The sequence below is a fragment of the Oryctolagus cuniculus genome, chromosome 2 (assembly GCF_964237555.1).
Source record: "Oryctolagus cuniculus chromosome 2, mOryCun1.1, whole genome shotgun sequence".
In the NCBI taxonomy this organism is placed as follows: Eukaryota; Metazoa; Chordata; class Mammalia; order Lagomorpha; family Leporidae; genus Oryctolagus; species Oryctolagus cuniculus.
Window position 1 is genome coordinate 190,009,114 of NC_091433.1, and position 25,268 is coordinate 190,034,381.

Here is a 25,268-nt window from a genome sequence, read left to right on the forward strand (position 1 = left end):
TTTTAGTTAAATACGCACAATTTTATTGATTGAAGAGATTAGGACAAAAACATTAAACCAAATACAGGACAAAGCACCAGAGGCCACAGATCCCCACCATGCATGTCACCCATCTTTTCTCCTACAAGGGACTTAAAAAATAGGGGAGAAGGAAGAGAAAAGGTCCTTCTTGACACAGCACCATCTTCAGAGTAAAAAAAAAAAAAAAAGAAAGAAAGAAAGAAACCAACCCTCTCTCCTTTATATCTTCCAGTATCAAAATAGAATCAAGGGCAAATCCATGGCCGCCTTGTCTCCTGATTATGAATGGTGAAGCCGCCCTCCTGGGAATGCGAAGGGCAGGGCTCCTGCTGAGCAGGCAAAAGCATCCAAGAGTCTGCACACACATGCCACGGACTATCATGAAGCACAGATTCAAGTAACATTTACACACTAGAGTCCACGGGTTACCTACCCCAAAACATGACTGCTTCACAAAACATCTACAGGCAGTAAAATCCAAACAACTGAGGTACTGGAAACACAAATATTTATGCCAAAAGAGTTCTGTATCATACAGCAATAGAAAAGCCATAATAAAAAAAAAAAAAACATTTTGCCACTGGAAATCAAAGCTACCTAGAAAAGCCAAATGAAAGGTTATTTCAGGGACAGAAATATTCAAACAAGAGAAAAATTAAAAGTCATAAATGTTAACTACAGCATGTAACATGTCATCCCAAGTCAACCCGTAATTGAAGTACTGGCTTAATACATCACAATGTGACATTTTCCTTTAATAAATAGAAGAGTTCTTGAAAATACAAAGGTGCGTATTGGGATAGAGAGCTGTTTGTATTTATATCATCCTAGCTTTCCGCCATTATTCCTCCCGTTCTTCTCTACTGAGGGTTTGTGTCCAAACCAGAGGGCCTTCCAAGCTAAAAAGATCATTCTCCATACGGAAAACTAAATAGCTGCCCTGTATTTTATATGCGTGGGACAACCGGCTCTGCTTCACTGGTTTCCAAGAAAACAAAGACAAAACGTCCAGCTGAGATCTGAGCGTGGCCAAAGGATGAGGCTCCGTGAGTGTCCCACTCTCTGGCCACGTGGCTACCCTCTCGGCCAAGAGGAATGCTTGTGATGCAAACCCTCATCACGCACAAGGAAAAAAATGCACAAGAAGTCAGATTTCTGGTTCCCCTTTAACTCTGACAGCAGTAATGCATCCTGCCACAGACCAGTGGCCAGGAGGCAGGGGGAGCTCCTTAGAGGACAGATTCCTCCCCCTCCAGGGAGCAAAGCATTCCCGAGCCATTGGCTAACAAGGATATATCACGTAGTTTCTTTAGAAGAAATGAGTTGAAGAGAGCGATTAAGAGACACAAACTGGACTTTTGTTTTCTTTGAGTTTAGCACCCAGGATTCACGTCCGTCTGTGTGCACCGAATTGTGTTTCTAAGTGACTCCCATGAATTATCAAATAGGTGGCTGGCTTGTTTAAAAAAGAAAAAATAAATTCCTCCGCCAATGGTTCCTTCCCTGAATCATAAGAAGAAGTTAAATGCTAACAGTGCGATGCCAAGATGTGTGTTTGAGGCAGAGTTTTGAATCTATCATATCAGCAACTATTTTTGAACAGAATGAGAAGCGGAGTTGGCGGAAGTAGCCCATCTGGCCAAGGGGTGATCTCTCAGGCTATGGTGAGGGAAGAGAAACTCTGGGGGAGCTCCCAGCCATCTGACCCAACCTCCCCTCCCGCGTCTCTGGCCCCCACGCTACATGTGCACTCAGCTCCTGGAAGGGTTTCCTTCTCTGAACCAAGAAACTTGTGAGTGTGAGCGTCTTTCTTGCCACCCAGCCAGGTGATTGAAACGTGTTCCCTCGAAGAACCTTCTGCTACCCTCTCTCTCTCTCTTTCTCTCTCTCTGCTCCTGGTACCTGCTAAGTCTCTGTGGGGCGGGGCACGAGCTCAGTTAAAGAAAGGGTCCAAGTTCTCTTCCATGTTGACATCCGGCACCAGCTGGTCAGACACCTCCTTAGCACCATATCCTGAATTTGAGACATTAAAATCTGTAGAAAACCAAGGATGGTCCAGAATCTCCTGCGAGGTCAGCCGCTCCGAGGGCTCCCGTCGCAGGATGCTACGGATGAGGCACTTGGCCTTGGGCGACAGAGTCTCTGGAATGTTGAACTGGCCACGCCGGATCTTGCTGAAGAGGGAACTGGGTTCAATGTCATGGAAGGGGTAGCGGCCCACCAACATGGTGTACAGCATCACGCCCAGGCTCCACACATCAGCAGCCTTGCCCGAGTAGCTGCCACTGGTGTTCAAGATCTCGGGGCTGACGTAGGCCGGGCAGCCATGTTTGTCGGACAGCGAGTCGTCACCTCCCCGCAGGATGTAGGCATCTTCTAGGCTTTCCAGCTTCACCCGAGTCCTGCAAGAAAGGGAGGACCAGGATGTGAGCGGCTATGCACGCATGGTGACATGGTCAGCCCGCATCCTCACACAGCCCCTCCGTGGATTCTCCATCCATACTCACCCTTCCGTTCACCTGACGAGACCAGCACTGAGTACTGAACTGATCCGGTTGCCAGGGAATGCACAGGTGAACACACCTGACACAGTCTTTTCAGGAAGCAACTCAGACCTTCAGCAACTAAGCACACCCAAGCCATCAGGAACACGATTAGGGCCCCTGCTTTGGGACTCTAAGTCACATCTGCATAACAACAGGCTTCCTGGGATTGGAACAAAACTCTGGCAACCTCCTGCCTCATGAGATTCAGCTCAGTCTGCAGAGACCACGCACGTCATTACTTCACTGCACACGTGAAGAACCTTACCCTCCCCTTGTAAAGATTAGAATACTGAGGCGCAGAAGGTTTGATAACCCAGCAAAGGCTCTGAGACGGGAAATGGAGAAGACTTGACCCCACATCTTCCTGAGTCAACCTTGCTGCTCTTTCTGCTACACAAGCTGCCTGTCTTTAGGACACAGACAGAAGCAAGGAACGTTCAAAAGGACTGGGCTCCCATCACCGAGTCCTTCCACGGTCAGCCCTCGGATATCAAGTGCATTGTGCTTCCCTGATTTCCTGCTGAAACTGTCTCCTGTCCTGCCTATCAGCCTCCCGGGTCCTGGTCCTTGTCCCAATTTAGGCTACCTGCAAGTTCTCCCTGTGTCACACACCTGTGATTCTGATTTCTCACGTGTGTGTGTGTGTGTGTGTGACAGAAAGAGAGAGAGAGAGAGAGAGAGAGAGAGAGAGAGAATAGGAGCATGAGTCCAAGATTCTTCCCACACTATTTCCCTTGTCCTAGTCTCCTACCCTTTAAGCATTACTTAGGAGGGCCATGATCACCAGCAGAGATGCAGGGCTCTCCAGAGTGCACTGGAGAAGTCCTGGATTGGACTCTGAGTCCCTGGAACCTGAGACTCAGCCGCACAGAAAGGCTTGGTGTCACCCCTGGGGGGTAGAATAAAGTACATGAACAGGAAAACACTCTCGGAACGGAGTTGCCCTCTTACAGTTAACTGTGATGGAGCTTGAAGGCCAGGATGCCCAGTGACTTGTTCAAGTCTGCACTTGAAGCCGAACTTGAAAGTAACTGCAATCTGGCCCTCTTCCCGCAGCCCAACTCCTAGCCCAGCCTTCTCCCCTGAGCCAGGTGCCCCGAGAAGCCCCCTTTTTCCTGAGCAGAGACGCCTAAAATCTTCCTGCTCCGCCGGCACAGCACTGCCCCTGCAGATGCCCCTTGGTCCTCGGGCCCCAGGAACTCTGCTGAAGGCTTCTGCAAGGGTGATGAGGGACGCGAGGAGACGCAGCTGGGATGTGGCGCCTAGAATGCCGGATCATTCACGTCGCTCGTTTCCTTCATCTCAGACATGCCCGTCTGCGCACCTACCCCATTGGTCCCAGAGTGTCGGGGAGCACAAAGGTGCAGGGAGTGGGAAAGTGCGTGCAGAATCACTGTGGGTCCCCAGTTCTCAGTCGGAGCCTGGGACTCAGGGCTGTCCCTTGGTTCTCTTCCTCACTCTGCCTGCAGGTCTCTGTCTTTCTGGATGATGGCAGTGGCCAGACAGAGTCAGAGAAGGGAGGTGAGATATACATTAACCACAGGAGAGCTGCTGGGTGCTTTCCCCAAAGGAGAGGTGTGCCGGAATCGGGTGTTGATTCATAGATCTCTGACTTGGCTTACAGGAGCCACCACGGTCAAGGAGTGACTCCTTCCCTGGGCCCGTTTCCACTGACATGCAACAACGTTTGTGGCCATGGGAAGAGGTGCTAGGAGGGTGGACTGCAGCCAGTCTCCATCTCCCACCTGCTGTGTGGCTGTGGCCAAGTTACTCGACCTCTCTGTTTCTCGTTCTTGCAGAGCAGCACTGGACAATGCAGTCACCTTTTGTTTGTTAAAATATGGCAAAGTACACTTCACATGAATTTTACGATTGCAACCTTTCCTAAGTTTACAGTTCACTGGCATGAAATACGTTCACATGTTCCTGCAGCCATCTGGACGAGACAGTCATCGAGTCTCTGCCAGGTTTAGCATTCTGCACTGCACACGATACAGTGACATGCCGTTTGCTTCTGATTCGCTCTCCACACTCTGTTAGAATGCATAGTGTGTATGTTCTTCTCCTGCCTCTACGGCGAATGCCCCACAAAAATAGGAATAGATGTGCTAATCTGGCATTGAGCTGATTAGAACCAAATCCCTTTTGTTTTTCCAAATCGAAGGTGGCAGGTGCAGCTGATCCACTGGCCTCAACAGATGCCCCAAGATCCAGCGGAGGTCACTGGATGAAACCCAAGGGCAGGGAACGGGGTGGGAGGTGGCCTCCAACAACAGCCTCAAGGGGGTCTCAGCAGCTTGCTCCACCACCCTTGGCTTCCCACGCCCTGGCCTTGTGCCAGGAGCAAGCCAGACGCCTCACCCCCAGCTTCTCCATCCCAGCAGCAGAGAGGGTAGGGGAACAGCTACAGCGGTGGGATGATGGTGATGCTCACTCACCATCCGTGCTACCAGTGGAGCGAACACGGGCCCTGCAATCCCGGGGTTCAGCTTGGGGTCTGATATCTCTTCCCCTCCCTGGGGAAGCCAACTTCTTTGCTATGGCTGCAGGTGACACCCCCTCCCCCCACCCCCCGGCCTCTGAACGGCTTCAACGGCCTCACTCACACTCTCCATGCCAGCCTCCCTGTGGTTCCTCAAACACACTGTCTGCCCGCAGTCCTCTTGCAGGCAAAAGCCAATGCTGTCCCCTGCCTGGCAGCTCTTCCCCAAGCCCTGCATGTAACTCACTGCCCAGAGGTCTCTGCTGGAATAAATAGATTCAAGAGCCCCTGCTTGTCTATCCTACATAAAGCAGAGACCCGCCTCCCAAGTCACCAATCACATCAGCACTGCTTGGCATCTGTGTCTGTGTATTGTTGGGTGGGGGCTCTTTGGGGTGATCACTTCAAGCTCACCTGCAGGAGCTCAGGGGCACGTGGCTGAAATCACCCCGTATACCAACAGAAACACCTGAGCTGGCTGCCGCACCTCCAGCACCTGGCGAAGAGCACCTAGCAAGGAGCAAACGCTCAATCCAGCACGAGAGGCACAGCTTCAGTGCGCACCCCTGGACAGGCGCAGGGCCCCCTGTGCTGCCTACCTGGCAAGAGTCCTTGAAGATCAGCAGAGAGAGCCACGGAGGATGAGCTCTGTAAATCAGACTACTTGAGCTCTGTCAGGGTCGGGGTGAGAAGGAGACACGATTTCAGGGTCTGCTCCTGGTGCAGCCCTCCTGGGGGCCAGACCCCGCACCTCGAGGACGCCATGTTACGCCACGTCTGATGCCTTTTTCCTTCCGACCCTTGCAGTCACAACTGAACACACTGACTCTGAACTCCACCCCTCCCACGTCCAGACGGAGAGTGGCCACTCCCCCATTCACAGCATCCTGACCCTCTCCGGGACGTCCTGCCATCACAGATTAGGACCTCGGACAATAGTGAAGGCACCCGCCCAGCCCAACCATTGCCCCCAGTGCGAGTTCTCCCTGCTGCTCTCCCACTTTAAGAGGAGGGCAGAGGCTGTGCAGGAACTTAATGGATCTGAGAACCAGAGAACAAGCTGCCCAAGTTCGGCTACCCTTAAGCAGACGTGGGGCACTCCATCCCCTTCCCTTCTTAGGCTGGGGTGAGTTGGGGTCTGTGTTGCTTGGCTTGGGCTGCGACGCACGGGAGCCAGGATAGGAACCGGGTCAGTTCACACAGCAGAGCAGCGTCTTAAAGTCCAGAGAGACCTTTGTTCAAGTTCTGGCCTGAGTCCCACATGTCCAGTGCTATCCACGTAACTAACACAGCTATGGACACATATGGGCTGTCTTCAGAATGCTCAAGGAAAATGTGTATTATATCAAAACTATGCACAGACTACAAGTTTTTTTTTTTTGGCATGCAAATAAACTGATTCTATTTTTCACTGAACATTTGGAAGTACCTTCACATATTCTCTCTAAAGTTTATGAGCTAAACTTGCAAGGCAGGAATAGGAATCCTTTGGATGGATGCTGAGCCTAACGCCCAGCAAGGCACAGCAACCTCAAGGCTAATCAGAGCTGGGCGCTTCCTCTTCTCAGCCCAGCCTCACATGTCCAAGCAGCTGACCCACTCACCCTGTCCACAAACCTCCATCAAAGCACGCAGCACGGTGCACTGAGGACCACGGAGAGGCGCCACTGCGAGTGTCTGAAACCCCTTCCTCAGGGAGAAGGGGAAGAGAAGTCTGGAGAAATCACAGGGAGGAAATGCAGCCCTCACAGGCACCTGCTGACCTGGCCTCCTCCTGGGACCACCCTGAACTTGTCCTCATCGTTCATGGGCAAGGGTCGAGGTAATCACCCTGGATGGAGTCTTCGCAGACGTCCACCACAACGGGGAAGCCAGACGGGTGGAGTGGAGTCCTAGCTCTAGTGCCCACGCACTCACTGTGCACATGCAGGGAGCTGCTAAAGGCTCAAGGCCTTGCCTCCCTCCTCTGGACACCAGGGCTGCCCCACCACCCCCAGCACCCCCACCTCTGAAGCAGGGCCTGCCTGGGGGGCACTGGCCCAGCCAGAAATGGAAGCAGAGACGAATGTGCAGCCTTGCAACTTCCGATGCTCCCTGACATCTGGGGATGAGGAAGCTGCCAGGCAAAGCAGTCAGTTTCCATAAAACGCAACAGGCACATCTGCGGTCCTGGTAATTCAAATGCCTACCCAGCACCCAGGCACCGAAGAGACACTGATCATTCATGCGGCATTTACTCTGCTGAAGCTCCTGCTACTAGGCACTGGGGACAAGCGCAGGACAAGCAGCACACATCTTCTCGGGCTCCGTGAGGATGAAGTCAAAGAAGGCAGTGCAGTAGAGCCTGGGGAGCCTGGCACGGGGCAGAGCTACACGTGCTGGTGGCTGCCACCTTGACCTTGCAACTGAGAGAAGGGACCCCTGCCCTCAACTGCAGGACCTACCAGGGAAGGCAGTGGAGCTGGCCCCAGGCACATGGATTCTGCCCACATCCTTTCCTGGGAGCTTTGCACGTGGGCCTCACCTTGCCTGGGATGTTCGTCCCAACTCTGCGCCCAGCTCAGCCCCCTCACCTGATTCAGTCCTGAGGGAATCAGGCTGTGCTTTGTGCCCCTGGGGGTGGAAGTTGAGATGACGACAGAGAATGAAGATTCCCCAGCGTGACAAAGGGGTCAGCAGAGGGTTGTGCCTGCAAAGCTGTGAGCGCCAGCATCTGTCTCCCGCAGCTTCTCGGGACGAGCCGTCCCCCCGCAAGGCAGGAGCCGGGAACACTCACTTGGCCAGGGACGCTGTCCCCCTGTGTGCCTTCTGCAATCTGTCCCTGGCACAGGAAGGGAACAGCCTGCTTTGAATGAACAAGGCTTTCACGTGGGCAGCCTGGGTACTCAATGACAGCCCTGCCCAGCCAGACCTTGTGTCAGCGGATCCCAGTGCCAGGTGAGGAAGCCAGGATCACCAGGCCGCTGCTCCTCTCCTTGCATCTGTGGAGCAGCCAAGGTCGGCCCTGAGAGCACCCATCCCTGCACCCACCCTCAGCACAGGCTCGCGAGCGCCCACAGCCGAGTCCAGCTAGCAGTGGGAGCACTCAGTTCCCTTTCCATGAAAGAACAAATAGCCACAGGGCCAGAAAACAGGTTCTTCTGGCTTCAAAATTCCAGATTTTAATGTTTCCTTTAATTGTGAGGCTGCACTGACTTCAACACTTCCTATCCGACATCCTCCTGTCACTACTACAGTGACAGCAACGGCAATGTACAGTAAGTCTCTGCCACACGTGGAGGTTTTAAAGCCTACAAATCCGCTTGTCCTACAAGTGAAAGACTAGGATTATGATACATGCCCTCCTTCTAACAAACAGGGAAACTGAGGCACTCAGAATAAAATATCCCAGACCATACACAGGGTAACTGAAAAGCTGAGACCTGCACCCAGGTCTGCACCCTCTCTAAAATACATCCTGGCGCCAAAGTCACACTTTCACTTAGTGTCAAAGGAAGAGAAATATTTTAAGGGAGACCATTGTTGATGGCAACAAATATGGCACCAGGTTTTGTTTAGCACCGGCCAAGCACAAAAACTTCGCATACCTTACCTAACTGCCCTAACTCATGAGCTAGAAAGAGGTATTTGGGTCAGTCCACTCACTAGGTGCAGAAAGATGTGATTTTCCCAAGGCCACCCAGCAAGTGAGAGGCGCAGCTGGGAGGCAAACCCAAATTTCTCACCTCTAAGTTTAGCGCTGTACCCAAAACAGGGAAATTTGCCTCCACAAATAAATCCTGCTTTGCATTTCAATGTTTAAAGCATCACCCTGAGCTCTTGGCAGGAAGAGAGGAGGACAGGGTGGGCCAAGGTGGGGTTGAGCTGGGAGTTGAGCCAAAGAGGGCGTGGTACGGACAGGAAATCCGGTGGCCTGAGGTCAGTGCAATCCAGAGAAGTCCCGGAACTTGGAGATAGTGGAGAATCCAGGCAGGCTAGGGGTCAAGGGAGAAAGGTCAGCGACAGCCAGGCCTGGGCTTGCTCTGCCTGCTACTGAAAAAACTTCCTGATGGCCAGTGGCATTGTGCAGGTAAAGGTCCCATCGGGTGACTGCCAGGGCACTCAGGACCACAACCAGTAGCCTGCTGACCCAGCAGCCCCCACTGGGCCTCCGCAGGCCACTAGACTACACTAAATAAACTCACATTTGATCCCTGGGTGTGCAGATATTTCCAACAGTCTCCAGTGAGAGCCACTCTACAAGAGTGCCTGTGGATTCAGTCAATGGGCCTAACTCCTACCACAAACTGCTCAGGGATCAGCAGGGAAGCCAGCAGGTGGATCTGAAGGAGGACATTCCAGGGTGGAAGGAGGGGAGTCCACAGAGATGATAGATGACAGGGAAGGCGTTGGGTAGTTCTACAAGGTGAAGTCACCCTTTCACTACCTTACAACCCACACAATCCAGGAGGTCTGACACAGGAGACCCCCACAGCCTAGGAAGATGAAGAGACTTTCGAAACATAGTCCAGCAAGTGCGAAACCCTGTGTCCCTCCATGCAGGTGCATGCTGGCCCCTGTCTCACCTTGGCATGCAGGACCAGGGGCATCTCCACCTGCAGTGCCTTCCCACTCCCCAAGACAAGTGCAGCCTGCAGGCCACATAGGGCTTCAAGAAGGCAACAGGTCCCGTCGCCATGGGAACAGACAGGGAATTCCCTCATCGAAACTCCATTCACCACTCACGCCCCTGCACTCCCACGCTTCTCCTGGATCACTCTGTTCTCTCAGAAAAGCTCAGGGCTGGCCAAAAGGGCCCAGAAGGCTCCAGCACAGACCCAGTTGGGGATGCAAGCAGGGCTCGGGGGTGCACTGCGCATCTGTCCATCAGCTCCCCAGGCCAGTCAGGGATGCTCCACCTGGCTGGGAGCCTGAAACCCCAGGGGCTCCCTCACAGATGGCTGAGGCCACAGGGAACACAGCAAGGCAGGCGGGGAGGCTGGGTTCTGCGGTGGGTGTGCCACCTTCTGCTCTAGATTGACTGCTTCGTCTGAGAAGGTAACAGAGTTGGGTTTCAATGCATCACTCACCATCCAGCCCCTCCTTCCCAACGCCACCCTGAATCAGGGCCTGGCTGCTAGTCTCACTGTTCTCAGTCCACCACGTTCACTTCTAGATCACATACCTCATCCTGTCCCTGATGTCTAAAACAATCTCCCCAGGGGCTCCTCTCGTGCTTCAGGTCAAGTTCAAAATCAGGGCACTCAACCAAGGTTCCGGCTGTTTGTTTTCCTGTGGCTACTTTCCCCTGGCATCACCACCAACCACAGCACACGGCTCCTCCATGCTGTGTGGCTTTGCTCACATATCCCAAGCCCTTCCCCATGGCCTCCCTGATGTGAGAAACTCTGCACCCCACTCCACTGCCAGAAGCGTTAAGTGCCTACCCTCCTGTCTCTCCCAACAGACAAGGATTCCCTCGTACTGATTCTTGTAGCACCAAGGGCCAGCACTGCAAGTGGGACATAGCAGGTGCATCATAAACACTTGCAAATACTGCAACTCAGATCTTGCCAGCTCTCGTCTTCTATCTGGAGTTCAGGGTACCTGGACATGATTCTACTTAGAAGTGCAATGTCTAGAGTCCAGAGAAATTTCAAATAGATTGGGCTTTGCTCCACGAAATAGAGAAACTCCCAAGAGTGCTGAGGAAGGCCATTGAAAACAACCCCCTCCATGGCCTCCCATCTTCAACAGAGCTGGGGGATTTTCTTCTGCTTTGATATTTATGCCTCTGGAGCAGGAGTGGGAACTGTTTTTCTGCCAAGGGCCATGTGGATATTTATGACATCATCTGTGAGCCCCACGAAATTATCAACTTAAAAATTAGCCTGCCATAGGTTTATTGAATTTTGAGTCCCGTCTGCAGTTGCCTTGGCAGGGCCGGACCAAATGATTTACAGGCATTACAGAGCCCAGGGGCGGGATGTGCCCCACCACTGCTCTAGCATATGAAGGGCTGTTCTCACATCCGTTTCATCCACAGTCATGCATAAACTAAGTACTTACATCACTAAGTGTCCTGCTGGGCTTGGAGAACAGAGAAACAAATCGCCTCCTTCTTAGTTACTTGTGGGAAACAAACCCACCCTATAAAACTGACCCCACAGGACATATCAGGATGGCTGCGGGGCTGGTTAACTGGTAGCCTGGTTGATACTGATATAGCTGCTCAAGGAACCTGAAAATAGAGTTTCACTTGGCTGGTGGCTGGTCGGGTCCTTCCAAGGTGCACCTGCTCCTAACTGCATGAGGGAAATCTTCCAAGCATTAGACAAATAGGTAGGATTTTACCCAGTGTCTACTTCCTGGAGCCAACCTACTGTTTGTGAGCTTAGCTCTGGAGCCAGACTTGCTCGGAGTAAACCCCAGGTCTGCCATTGATTAGCTCTAAGACTCCAGGCCTTAATGTCCTCATCTGTAAATGGTGGTAACGAGTACCTTACTCACTGGGCTTAAATTGGTTACTTTAAATAGGGTGGCTAATTAGAATTCAATTAGTTCACAACAGCACATTATTTGGAACAGTGCCTGATGTGTGGTGGGCCCTAGATACTATCCCATTGAAATGTAAGTCCAACAGGAGGGGTTTCTGCGTCACTTGGCACTGCAGTATGCCCGGCACCTACAACACTGCTCACTATTGTCACTACAGTTTACTGACTGAATGACTGAATCTCCGGGTTGTTGCTTAGCAGGAACGGTGGCTATGGCTCTAAGTACCTCGGAGCATGAGGCGCTTTGCTGGGTCTGTCACGCTGCTTCTAACAGATTTCAGAGAAGGTGAGCCAAGACCGGAGTGCTAAGTGGAAGATCAAAAATCTTACCACATGCCCGCTGCTGAGTTTGCCCAGGGCCCACAGACTAGCCCATCAGCTAATCTATTTATTTAGCAAAGAAAAAAAAAATCTATTTGAAAGTTGCACTGGCAGAGAGAGTGGGAGTGGAGGAGAGACAGATATTCCTTGCACTGCTTCACTCTACAAATGGCCGCAGACCCAAACTGACACTCCAAGACTGGGACTGCAGGCAGCAGCTTGCCTGGCTGTGGCACAGTACTGGCCCCAGTCAGCTTGTCTATTAAAAATGAGTAGTTAACAGCCCAGCTAGAAATCCTGCTGAGGAATATCTACTACTTCATCCACTTTAAAGCATTAGAACCCACAGCTCTCCCCTTTCTGTGATTAGAAAATGCTTCATTTAAAAAAAAAAAAAAATTGGGCCAAAGCCGTGGCTCACTTGGTTAATCCTCCGCCTGCGGCGCCAGAATCCCATATGGGCACCAGGTTCTAGTACCGGTTGCTCCTCTACCAGTCCAGCTCTCTGCTGTGGCCTGGGAGGGCAGTGGAGGATGGCCCGGGTGCTTGGGCTCCTGCCCCTGCATGGGAGACCAGGAAGAAGCACCTGGCTCCTGACTTTGGATAGGCACAGCACTGGCCGTAGTGGCCATCTGGGGAGTGAACCAACAGAAGGAAGACCTTTCTCTCCCTCTCTCTCTCTCTCTCTCTCTCTCTCTCACTGTCTATAACTCTACCTGTCAAATAAATAAAGAAAAAAAGGAAAAAAATTACAGTCCAACACTGCTTTTGAAAACAGCATCCTCAATGAATGCCCCTTTTGTGGAAATCATTAAGTCAAAATGCAAATGATAATTTCTCACTTAGTTTGAAACGTCAAGAACAGTTCTCTGAAAAGGTGTCTCCATGGGGGATCCTTAAGTTTTCTGGGATCCCCATTCCAGGCAACAACTGACTTCCTTTTTTTGTTTGTTTGTGGTTTTTGTTTTGTTTTGTTTTGGTTTTGTTTTTGACAGGCAGAGTGGACAGTGAGAGAGACAGAGAAAGGTCTTTCTTTTTGCCGTTGGTTCACCCTCCAATGGCCGGCGCACCGCGCTGATCCGAAGGCAGGAGCCAGGTACTTATCCTGGTCTCCCATGGGGTGCAGGGCCCAAGCACTTGGGCCATCCTCCACTGCACTCCCAGGCCATAGCAGAGAGCTGGCTTGGAAGAGGGGCAACCGGGACAGAATCCGGCACCCCGACCAGGACTAGAACCCGGTGTGCCGGCACCGCTAGACAGAGGATTAGCCTATTGAGCCGTGGCACCGGCCAACAACTGACTTCCTAATGATCCCTACTTACCCTTCCCTCACTAGCCTTGTCATGAGAATCCAGTCTGCACTGCTCCTACCCCAGGAGAGAGGTTTTCACTCGTTCAGCCATCAGCAATGTCAGTAACATCCAGCAGCAGTGAACATGAGCATGCCTCTGTGTCCAGGCCAGATGCCACCTCTCTAGCAGGGGAACAGGACAGCCTGGAGATGCACACATGCACCATCAGACTAGCACAGGGGTGTGTGTCAGAGAGCGAGGGTGCCACAGGGGCAGGGATCATTGGCCATCCAAGGGAGACAGATTGGGGAAGCCAGCCTGCCCTGAGGGTGGGCATTGACTCAAGCCATAAAGGTGATCAACATGAATAAGGAAATGCCAGGTACAGAGTTTTCCCAAAACACAAAGAGCCTACACCCTGAAAAGATACACATGGCTATTAGCAAAAGCAGGGCGTGCTGGTGTCCATGGCGCTGCAGTTTAGGGGCAGGGGAGGAGAAAGGCCCCTCCCCCTGCAGGAACGTGCAGGTCTGAGCACCTGTACAGGTGACACTGCAAGGCAAACCCCAGAGCTGCTGAGTTCCTGAAAACGGTCCCAGCTTCCATCCTGTAAAAGCCAGGGCCGGTCAGCTTCCATAAAGCGGAGGAAAAGAAACCTGCTGTGTTCAGAGATAAAGATCTTCCAGCCACAGAAGACACATGTAAAGAGACAGGTTGCTCCGTTCACGTGGGGTACAGCTGCGCAGGGAGAGGTCAATTCTGCACTGAGACAGGGGTGAGTGTGGGAGGTGGCAAGAACCCTGCTCCCAAGAAGAAAAGTCCCTTGGACGAAATGAAGCAGGGAGTGCTGTGGAAACAAGGCCCACCCAATCATTTTAGGCAGCCCACAGGTGCACCAGCTTTGAGGGCCATTCGTCTCCATCCCTGACTTAGCAGAGACACTAAGTACAGAGGGGACTGACAGCAGGAACGACCGCTTGCTGATGGGTGATTCTGTGACAAGTGCTGGGCTCACTTGTGTTCATCCATCTAATTCCACAAGGAAAGTCTTCCTGTTATTTCAGTTTTATGGATGAGGCAATTTGAGGTTAGGCAATAGGTCAAGGTCAGGTTTCCTAATATGTGCAAGGGTAGGGATGGGAATCCAGGCAGCGACTCCGACTCGACCAGGAAGTGCCAGTCAGGCCTCCCCTTGAGGCATAAACAGTGGCCTTGAAGAACCAGCTGACCAAGCAGAGGAGCCCAATACCACAGCTGCAACAGAGAGGCTGCAAGGTCTCTTTGGGAATTTGGGCACATTTTCTGCTTTCTCTGGGCTCCAGAGCCTGAACTACAGACCACGGCACAGGCATCTCATAGAAATGAGGATGCCAGGCATGCTTGCAGTTTGACTTCATTCAGCATTAGTGATGAACGTCCTCAAAAATGCCACTCAACGCCTGGGGGTTCCCAGGCTTGTCGCTGTCATCAGTGTGAAACCAGAAACCTGAGGCTCTGCCCTGCACAAACATCTGGGGATGGGAAAGAGAAGCAGGGAGGAGAAGCTGCCACAGGGGCTGCAGTCCTCCCTCTGCGAGCCTGGGGCCATCTCCCCATGCTGGCCTTTTGAGCCTCAGACTCCAAAACACAGATGCACTTGACTGGTGGGCCATTTTCTTAGCACTGACTTAGTGGTTATAATTAAACAAGAAAAAGACAGAGGAGGATGTGGCCTAATCTGAACCCCAACATCACAAGGGCACCACTCTTCACAGCAGAGGCTGCCAACGACAGTGGCTTCATGCCTCACGAACTCGCCGAGGCCAGGGTATGGCTTGCCCTTCATGGTACAGTTTTATCAATGAGTCTAGGCACAGCCATCACTTAGTGAGCGCCTGCCCTGCCCCGTGAGTCACAGCATCCTCACAACCACCCTGCTGCAAGGCCAGGACAACTTGTGCTGTGGCAAAACCTCAGCTCACAAGCATTCAATGACTTATCCAAGATCACAGTGGTGGTGGAGCCAGGGCGAGTCTAGAACCCAGATCAAAGGGAGTTGCTGCCACTTCAACGGATCAGCAAAAGGCACACTGCAGGCTGAACCGAAGGCTGGGTGTCATCCACGAAGAAGACCTGCAGAGCTGCCAGTTCTGGGTTTCCATGTATGGCCTCGCATGTGCAGTACAGAGACTCCACAATCTAACGCCTTGGCAAAAGGAGTCAGCCCACAGGCAGGTCTCCTTCTGTGCCAGGAGTGGCTCAGCCCACTTCACTGTGTGACCCTTCACCTCCGGTCACTTTCGGGATCATCAGAGAACAAGCAGCACATCCTTGAGAGAACACTGAAGTGCAGAAGAAATATCTGGTGTCCCAAGGCTTAACAAGTGGCCCCTGCAAGGCTTTTGCCCATGCTTGCTCCACCTGACCCTCCAGCAGGGCCATTGCATAGAGTTAGGAAACAGACCCAGACTCCTCAATGGAACTCTGCAAAGTTCCTTCAGATTTAATGTTTCCTGGCACTTCTGATGTCGTCAGGAGAGAAGGAAGCAGGGGCCCAGCTCTACTGCAGGTGCTACAATTCAGAGCGAAGGCCAGAGCACACAGGGACACAGCCTGCAAGGGCCCAGGCCCCTGACTCCTGCATTCACACTGTGCCTGCAGGAAATGCCTGCGACTCGCTCTGTTGTTGGCCACCGCTTGGGCCACCTCAAAGTGACTGCCACAAAACTCGAGAAAAGCACCAAGAGACAGAACCAGAAGTTTCCCATTCTGGAATCAAGAGGGAGAAAGCAAAACAAGAAGAGGAGGAAGAGGGGCTATTGGAGATTCTCCCCTTCCATGAAAAGCAGACAGGTGGGAAACAGAAGTCCCTAACAGCTACTGACGAGGATACTCAGAACAGCCTTGCAAACCAAAGTGACCTTCCCCAGGCTGCCCAGCCAGGGACACCTGGCATGCTGGCAAGTCCACCGGGACCTCAGCATGGCGAGGGCCAGAGAAAAGGCATGAGCGTGAAATGAGAGACTTTCCAGGCTGGCTGTGTGATGCTGGACAAGGTCACTTACCCTCTGCACAGACCCTGCAACCTCACCAATCAGATGGGGAAGGTCCTGTTCTCCCCGATGGTCCCCACAGGGCCATGCTGCTAGTGGGCAACAGGCGCTACCCGACCCCCTCGCAGTGGCTTACAGCCCCCTTTTAGGGGGAGGATGCTCTTTACCATTGGAAAGGCTTTGATGGGACAGGTCTGCTCCATGAACTGTTCCAGTTTCACAGCCACACCACACCCTCCTTCCTCGTTCTCGCTGGAAAGGGGCATTTTAAAACCAGCGTCACTCCACACTGAGGGTCATTCCCAGTGCTTGGCCTGGAAGCTTGCTGCATGTGGGCATTTTTCCCCTGGGACCTGGAACACCGTGGAAACAGAAACTCTGCAGAAACATCCTCGGCATCCTACACACCTGCTCCGGTGGGGACACTGCTAGGTCTGGAGGGAGAGCCTGGCAGTGACCTGGAGGCTGGCCGCGACCCCTCGTTCGCTCTAAGCCGGCTGTGCACGAGGGGCAAGCGCTCTGGTCCCTGCAGCTCTGCCTCTGGGCACAGAACCAGACGGCTGGCCCTCCCAAGCTTCCCCAGTCCACTCCTGCTCCAGCGTTCCACGCCCTGGGATGTCCCCCCGGACTCACTGCACAAACACGCAGCGACTGCGGGGGTGACAGCCGTGAGCCGCCACTCCTGCCACTCACTGAGGCATGAACACTCAGACACGCAGAGCCCCTGAGAGAGGGCATCTTCTAGCTTTTGCCCTCTGGTGGACAATGCATTTCTTGAGAGCTTGGCTGGCTTCCCAGAGAACCTGGCCTCGCCGCTGCTCTTGCTTGTCCATGACTTAGAGGCTTCACCACATTGCACTTCACGGTCCTTGTCAAGGACACACAGTGCTAAGCTCACCTATCCAGCCTCTGCGAGGTAACCTACAACCTCAGATGTCTGGTCGCTGTGGGGAACACAGAGGGACAAAGAGGGACGCAGTCAGCATCGGGGCTGAGACGTGGTCCACTTCCAGTGAGAGCAAGTCCCAGGACAATGGAAGGATGAGGAACTTGAGCCTGGGCTGGGGGCAGAAAGGGAACAGTCCGAGGTAACATAGGGTACTAGACCCAAAAGCAGGTAAGGCTCTGGGTGTGCAGCTTCAAAGTCAGAAGCGTCTGAGCCCAGAAAAGAAAAGGTGAGCACAGCCCCCTCCCCCCAGCAGCCCCCAACACATACACACACTGGCTCTCGGGACGGCTCCCCATTCTCTGGTTTATTAACAAAGGTCAGAGCCTTCCCAGTCAAAAGCCAGGATAGCAGCTGTCCCCGTGACTCTAATTCCCCTTTGTGAGTGAAAATAAGGACTAATAACCAACCTCTGCAGGTGCAGAAGCCCAAAAACCCTCTGCACTTTGCAAACTCAGCAGGATTACAAGTGCCCATGAAATTACTCCCTTTGGATGAAGTCACAACAGGCCCCAGTCCCCTGCTTATCCCAAAACGCTTCCCACACACTAACCTCCTTATTCATTCAAACCACGGAAATGAGAAAAGCCAGGCACACACTGCTAGATCTCGCTCATTTGAAGGCTCCTACATCTCAGGCTTGAACACCTAACAGGCCACCGGACAAAGAAACTGGACAGCAGCAGGCTGGGATGCAGCAGGCGCACAGAAGGTCCTGGAGGAACATTTGCACTCACTGCTGAGCGCAAGAAGGAGGCGCCCTGGCCTTGTAAACAGAAGACCCGAGCTGGGACCCACAACTGCTGTGGATCGTGGCGCCTCCACTTCCCTGGCTTATTTTCCAGGAGGGCCCGAGGATGTTCGGGGCAGTTATAAACATCCCATGACCACGATGCACAGGCAGAGCCCAGCGGGCAAGTCTTGACATACAGTGAGCAATGCCAAGAAAGCTGTTCCTAGATGCACATCCTGAAAAAGAAACAGGTGCTCCAAGGAGGTTCCACCATCAGAGTCGGCTAGGAGAGCAGGCAGGGTCTGCTAGGGAGGGTGTAATGAGCAAGCGGCACAACTAAACAGAACCCAGATGCCCGGCATCCTGTGCAGCTGTCTCCTGAAATAACCGTGACCTTCAGAGTGCCCTGCACTGGCTTTGGGAGTTCCCTCACCTGAAACCCAGTCCTCTTTCAAGTCCTGACCCCTCTCCAAGCCCCAGTTAGGACCAACATCCCCTGACCCCTGACCTCCCTGGCTGTCACATGACACAGGGCATGCGTCCGGTTAGGGTCTGTCACACTGCCTTTGCAGGTCGGTTCCCTGGCTGTCTCATTCATTGTCACCCATAGGAAGGAGACCTGTGATTCATAACTCACACACACTTAGGAAACAGCCATTGAGTGAGTGAATGAATCAATTACAACCTACTGACTCCAGGCACTGCCTGTTCTGAGTGCAGAATTTTCAAAATCCCGCCTTTGTTGACGCTGAAAATGTCACACAGGCTTGCAGGCTCCTTCAGACCTCTGCAAACATATTCAGGGGACCACAGAACATCCCCCTTAAATGTCTGATGCCGCCTTCAGAGTAGGCTGTTTGTTTTCCAAGGGCACTCAAGAATGGCAATATTTGCATCTCTTTGTCCTCCGGAGCTTTGTTCTGCTGGCCTGGACAACAGGCAGCAGGGCTGTTCATTGCAGCCTTTCAAGGCAGCCCGGGGAAACAGCCGGCCAGGGTCCTGGGACTGGGAGGGGAGCAGCCTTACCTCTCTTCATCCTTAAAGATGAACTTCCGCAGCTTGAGGTCGCGCAGCACCAGCCCTCCGTCGTGACAGTGCGCCACGGCCGAGGCGATCTGGTAGAACAGTCTGGCCGCCTCCTCCTCCCTCAGCTTCTTGCAGGTGCGGACGAAGGAGTGCATGTCCCCATAGCTTCGCTCAAAGAACACATAGGCTTTGGTCTCGCCCAGGATAATTTCGGTGATTTGATTGATGTTGCTGTGGGCAGACAGGCAAAAGCACGGGGCCAGGGACTCCTGGTAGCAGCTGATCTCAAAGACCTAGGGCAGGACGAACCAGGAGACCAGAATCAGGGCACTGCCTGCACCGCCACATCACAGAATGCCGACGCCTCCCGCCCGCATGGGCTTTGGAGATGACAGAGTGTGTGAAACTTGGACCCAGGCCACAGCAGCCCTGCCTCCTGGCAGCTGCGTGGGACTGAACGGGCCACCTGACTTCTCCGGGCCTCCAGGTCCTCCTGTGAGAAATGGACCCTTGGCCCTGGCCTCACAGTGTGGGGGCACCTGCCTGAGATGAGGAAGGTAAACCAGGAGTCCCAAATCACCCCTGTTTGTGGAAGAGCTAAGGTAAAACCTGGGAGAAAGCGACTGCCTCTATGTAGCTCTGGCAGTATCTCATTTACCTTAAAAAGACAGAAACTGTGTCATATATCAGCAATTAACAGATGAAACAGCTAGACTCTGCATAATGGTTATCTGAATTCAATACATTTATTTTACAGATATGGAAACTGGGCTCAGAGAGTCAGCCGAAACTCAAGCCCCCAGTGGCGGAGCTGGGGATAGGACACAGGCCACCTTTGTTTTACTGCATCTTATTTTTATTTACTTTCATTTTATTTGAAAGGGAAACAGACAGACACAAAGAGAATGGTCTTCCATCCACTGCTGTACTCCCGAAATACTGAAAACAGCAGGGTTGCGGAAAGCCAGACCCAGGAGCCTGAACCTCAATCTGGGTCTCTCACGTTGGTGGCAGGGACCCAAGTACTTGAGCCATCATCTGCCTCCTCCCCGGCTGCACATTAGCAGCAAGGGGCAATGGAAGTGAGGTAGCTGGGACTTGAACCAGGCACTAGGATACAGGCTACCAGCGCCCCAAGCAGTTAGTTACTTAACCAATGCGTCCACACCTGCCCCCAAAAGCTTTCTTAATTGGAAAGCACACTGGCTCCTTCCCTTCCCTCCACAGTTATCTGACTCAATGAACCAGTTATTCACTAATTTTTATGAATCAACCTGAGCCTGTGAAAATGCCACCTCATTGTGGAGTTGCCAGAAAACCTACCAGCAATACCTTTTGAAAGACCTGACAGATACAAGCACTACAGAGAGGTTTTGAGGTTAGAAAGAAAAACTTTCATCCATCTCCAGCCGTCCACTGAATCAGGAGCAGCCAGTGGGCTGGGGGTGTGGTCCCCATCTGCACCAGGCAGGGTTGAACCCATTCACCGTGTGCCTGCGCGAGGAGGGGCAGGTGTCACGTCCGACTCTGGACAGTCCGCACGGCGGCAGCCCCCTAAGGATGCACCTCATGTTAGCAGTTCACAGCCACCGAGCTAAATCGCTGGTGCATTTGTTAGCACACCATTTGCTTCATCATCATTTTCCAGTGTGCTGGGGAAAACGCTGGCCCAGAAATCACCAACCTGGAGGCTGTGATCTGGGCTGGGCCACCCATCATCTGCACAGGATGAATAAAGCCCTTTGGGTCACTGACCTTGGTCCCCTTCACAAAATGCAGATGCCGATTTAGGACACTGTTATCCTTTCTGGGTCCTGACCCCGCAGGACCATCTGTTAACAGCTCTGTCGCCTCACCACTGGGGATGCCCCACTCTGAGACGCAAGCACAGCACTGCTTTCATTTGAACAGGATCCACAGGGTCCTCAGAAGCCCACGGAGAGACAGGGGCGCCATTTAGCTATTCATGAATTAAGGTACTCTAAGCGTCAAAAAAAAAAAAAAAAAAAAAATCTGTGAGTCAAACAGATAATGAGAACCTCAAGAGGGCTGGTGCTAAGTCGGGCCGAGAAAGCAAAGTTAACAGTCACGTTGTGAATGAACCATAATGAGGCATCTCAGGAAAGCCGCGCAGCTGCTGCCACTATAACCTAGAATTTAAGAATGAATGCTTCGACATCTCCTGGGACCACAAATCACACCCTGATACTGTCAAACGATGACCTAAGAGCGGTGACCTCAGAGGCCTGTTCAATTAGGAGGACTCTGAAATGCCTGAGTCAATAGTAATACCCGGACTGCCGGCAGCAGAAACCTGGGGAAGCCTCAGCAGTCTGAGAGAGCTTGCAGACGCTGATGTAAACACGCCGCCTTATATAACGGGGCGGTGTAGCCAGAGCACCCGGCTGCGGTGCTGTCGCTGGTACCCATCGAAGCCAGATAATTTATAACACTTGCTGGTTCCAGGAGCATTTAAAAAAAGGGGGGGGGGGTAATTTTCTTTTTTTTTTTTTCTTCCTCAGGACTTCTAGCATGTTCCCTTGCTCCACTCCAAAAAAACCTGAATGGACACAGAACAGAAAAATCAAACATGTCCATGGCATCTTCCAGACGTAGCCATATCCTTCTGTCCAAGAGAGCAGATTCCAAGATGGTGGACAGAGTATGAAAAATAAAACAAGTGCATGTGTTTTCCCAGATGGGAAGGTGACAAACTTTTATTGGTAGCTGTACCAGGCATTTATGGGTTTCGGACTGGTATTTAAACCATCACCTTCAAGCGCAAAATCAAGCCAGACACCTGGTTGCCAGCTTCTTTAAAACGTTTAATTTGGAGCGTCAGTTATATAACATGACAGTTTAACTAAGGCAGTCAGATGAGGCCATTGTTAATAATGTTAAAAAAAAAAAAAAAAAAAAAAAAAACCAAGGGTGGGGGCGCCCATTCTGCCAAGAAGGTAATGATGTCAATCTGCACAGCAACTACCAGCATTTTCATGAACAGGATGTAGCCACAGGCTTCCTGAAGCTCCTTCCCTCATTTGCCTAGGCAAAGCAGGCACACAGAGACAACAGACAGGCTTGGCTATTTTATTTAAAGGACCCCAGAATCTGACTCCCTCCAAATGATGTCCTGGAGAATTTCCTGTGCAGTCTTCGTAACAAATAGCATCTTGACTTTTGATCTGTTTTTGTAAAAGCTTTTTTTTTTTCGTTGGGTCAGCACAGCCCTAGGAAACAGGAACCCTACAGTCCAAGACATCAAAAGGAACTTGATTCATGTGTCCATTTCACTGAGCCTTGAAGTCAACCAAGAGCTCAGGGCATCTCTCTCAGTAGCGGTAGTTCACAGAATAGTCTTAGAAGACTCACTGGGAGCTTCCTAGGCTATATCCAACTGTGCTTGTGTAAGAAGTCCCTCACGTCACCTCTGGTAAAAAGGCAGAATACAGAAACCGCTGTATCTTAAAGGGATGACCTCTGTCAAGCACAACAATGATACTGCACTTAAATCCACTCGCAGTCGCACTGTAATTGGTGAGGGGCTGATTCCATCTTTGCAATAACTAAAGCAGCAGATTAAGTACAGTTTCAGGCCAGAGAGCAGGTCTGCAGTTGACCCTGTAAGGTCAGCCCGCAGTGAAATATGTCTTGAAGAGTCTGACGGGAGAAAAAGAGAGCAGAGGCCAGAGTCATCTCCGATTTTAAACAAAGAAGTAGCAGCAAGATGCTCGCGCAGAATCTGGCTCCAGAGTCTCTCTACTTAAAAGCATCCTCAGCCTTTGAAAAATATTAAAATGCTGCACTGAAGTTGAGCAAAAGGAGTGAAAACACTCACTGCTGGGTGATTGTGCATATTTCATTGGAGGCAGCAGCTCTGTGGAATTCATTCATTTCAAAGGATGACTGTCCTATTGTGCAACCTTGCAGGACTTCTGAGAATCCAGTCCAGCTCTGAACTGCCTACTAAATTTTGGTCAAATGGGCACAGTTGCTGTGGGTCTCAATAACTCAGAAAAGATGCAAAATACCGCAGGCTCAGTCCAAGCAAAAAGCAATATTTAAAGCGGCTCCGGTTTCTCCCTAAGGTCTGAGTCGGACAATCACAAAACCGACCGGAGAGCTACACCAAACCCAATTTTTGCAATGAAATACTCCAGTCCAGTATGAAATAAGACAAGTTCACAAAGCAGTCTGTGGCTCATGGTAAGAGTGTGATGCATTATTTGTAGTACAGCTGTGCACTGAGCCTGTTTCAAAGACAGCAGGAGTCCTGGCTCCCCACCCCCGACCCCCACTCTCCCCCCCAGGAAAAACAACAGAGAGCAAATCTAAAATTAAATGACAATGGATTCTTGATCTATGTCCAATTCTGGGTAGCAATGCGCTCTACTGTACTTCCCCTCTTCAGCCTCTTGTCTGGTGCCCGGTGGGTGCACACAAAGACACAGACACACACAAGCCAGGCATCCTGCAGGGTCAAAAACAAAAAGGCAGCTAAATTGTCCCCGGGGTGGTTCTACCTGCCAATCCCTGGGGCTCCAAGGGCTAAGCTCTAAGCTGACGGGGCAAGGTGTGTGTTGATGGTGGGACGTGTAGGCAAGGAAGTCTAGACAAGAAAAGAAACAGACGGGAGAGAGGGACCCCAACAATCCGCTCTTCACCGAAGGTGCGCCCGCGGCTTTGATTTCCACCCAATCTCCCATCAAGGCTACAAGGTCTTTGTAAACTGCCTCCCCGCGCCAGGCCCCTGGGCACAGCCCGAGGGGACACCTTTGTGTGTCTCCGAAAAAGGGCACCTTCGGAACAAAGGTTTAACACCTGCACGCTGCGAAGAACAATGGCTGCGAGAGGGACCGAGTCACTAGGGTCTTAAAATTAGAGGGGGATTCCCAGATCCACGCAGGAACGAGAGGGGAGAGCCACTGGGAACCTCCCAGCCCCCCGCGCCCCAGTCGCTGGGCAGCGGGTCCCGGCCTGGCGCCAGGGAGCTCCGGGAGCCTCGGGAGCACGCGTGTCCGGGGGCCCCCGCGCAGTCCCGCGCCCTCCCCGCCGCGGGCTCTCCCCAAAACGCCCCCGCGGCAGCCCGCCCCATTGTCTGAACCTTTCTAAAAACTTCGCAACTAGTCCGACAGCAGCAAATAAAGGAACAAGCCCGCGGATCCAGGCCACGGACAGGGACCCGGTGGATCTCCCTCCCCCAGACTCAGGGCTCGGCGACCTCCCCACCCGCGCCGGCCCCTGTCCAAGGGCCCAGGGAATTTTTTTTTTTAACCCAAACACCAACACCCCCGGCTCCTTACCTTGCACACCAGCTCCTCTCCGCTGTGCAGATGCACCGCACGGAAAACGTGGTCTCCCTCCAGAGGTTCCAACAATAAGTATTTCCCGATGCAAGAAACGCAATGCGACAAGTTCGGAGTCTCGGGCGGGCTCGGGGAGCCGAGGTTCGGGCTGAAACTCTGGCTGGGCTCGGCGGACCTTATAGACGACAACTCTTCGAAATCCTGGGTTTTGTTCCGCGATCTCCCATATCTCGCTATTGTGATGGGGGTAGACCTGTGTATGTTCATGAGTGTGGGGATCGCGCACGACAGACAAAAAGACCCGCTGGCGGCACGAGTGCGGCTGCAGGCGCCTCGGTGCCCCGGGTTTCGGCGGGTAGCGAGGCGCGGGGCTGCGTGGAGAAGGAGTCAGGAGCCCCTGGATGGGCGCCGCCGGGTACCTGGTCTCCTGCGAACCCGGCTCCCGGGGGCACTCGCTCCGCAGGCAGCCCGGGTCCTTTTGTTACCCCGAAGCCGGCAGCGACGCGCAGAATCGCCGCACTTGGAGTTGCTCGCTCGCTCTTTCCCCCGGCGCGGGTCTGGAGGAGCCGCGGGGCCGCGCAGACGGGGGCTGCAGAGCCGGGTTTCCCGAAGCGGTGCCCAGGCAGCCTTGGGAATCGCACGCGGGGCGGAGGAGCCCGGCTGTGTGTGGTTCGTGCAGTCCTCCGGGAGCGCACGGCGGCGGCGCAGGCTCCACGCGTTGCAAACCAAACAAAAAGCAAAAGGAAATCGGCACGGGTCTGCCGGCTCGCGACGCACGGCAGCCAGGATCCGCGCTGCACCCCCTTTTTTGGTGGAAAGGGTGGGGGGCGTGGAAGGGAGGGGGGTGCCGGCGAGGGCAGTTACCTACGTTTCAACTGTAGATGGCGTCTGAGGCTGTTCCAAGATCGCCAGAGCGCTCCAAAAAATTACACACACACACAAAAGAAAAATAGCAAGGGAGCATGTAAGTTGGAGCGGTCCGCAGCGCTGCCAAAAAAAAAAAAAAAAAAAAAAAAAAAAAAAAAAA

General features: G+C 52.6%; 1 protein-coding gene across 1 annotated transcript; it reads right to left on the reverse strand.

Annotated features, from left to right (window-relative positions):
* On the reverse strand, positions 1–25,268 carry TRIB2 (tribbles pseudokinase 2). Its single transcript, XM_002710045.5, has 3 exons — positions 24,239–25,268; positions 18,936–19,228; positions 1–2,423 (listed from the first exon to the last, which is right to left on the reverse strand). The coding sequence occupies exons 1-3, from the start codon at positions 24,506–24,508 to the stop codon at positions 1,955–1,957; spliced, it is 1,032 nt and encodes a 343-aa protein (XP_002710091.1). The 5' UTR covers positions 24,509–25,268; the 3' UTR covers positions 1–1,954.

Bases quoted from the DNA above. Each gene is read 5' to 3' on its own strand.
- TRIB2 (XM_002710045.5), bottom strand. From the start codon at position 24,508: ATGAACATACACAGGTCTACCCCCATCACAATAGCGAGATATGGGAGA. The intron at 19,229-24,238 runs GTAAGGAGCCGG...GTCCTGCCCTAG, and splicing joins GAGAGGAGCTGGTGTGCAAG to GTCTTTGAGATCAGCTGCTA. The intron at 2,424-18,935 runs GTAAGGCTGCTC...CCTTTCTTGCAG, and splicing joins ATCTTTAAGGATGAAGAGAG to GACTCGGGTGAAGCTGGAAA.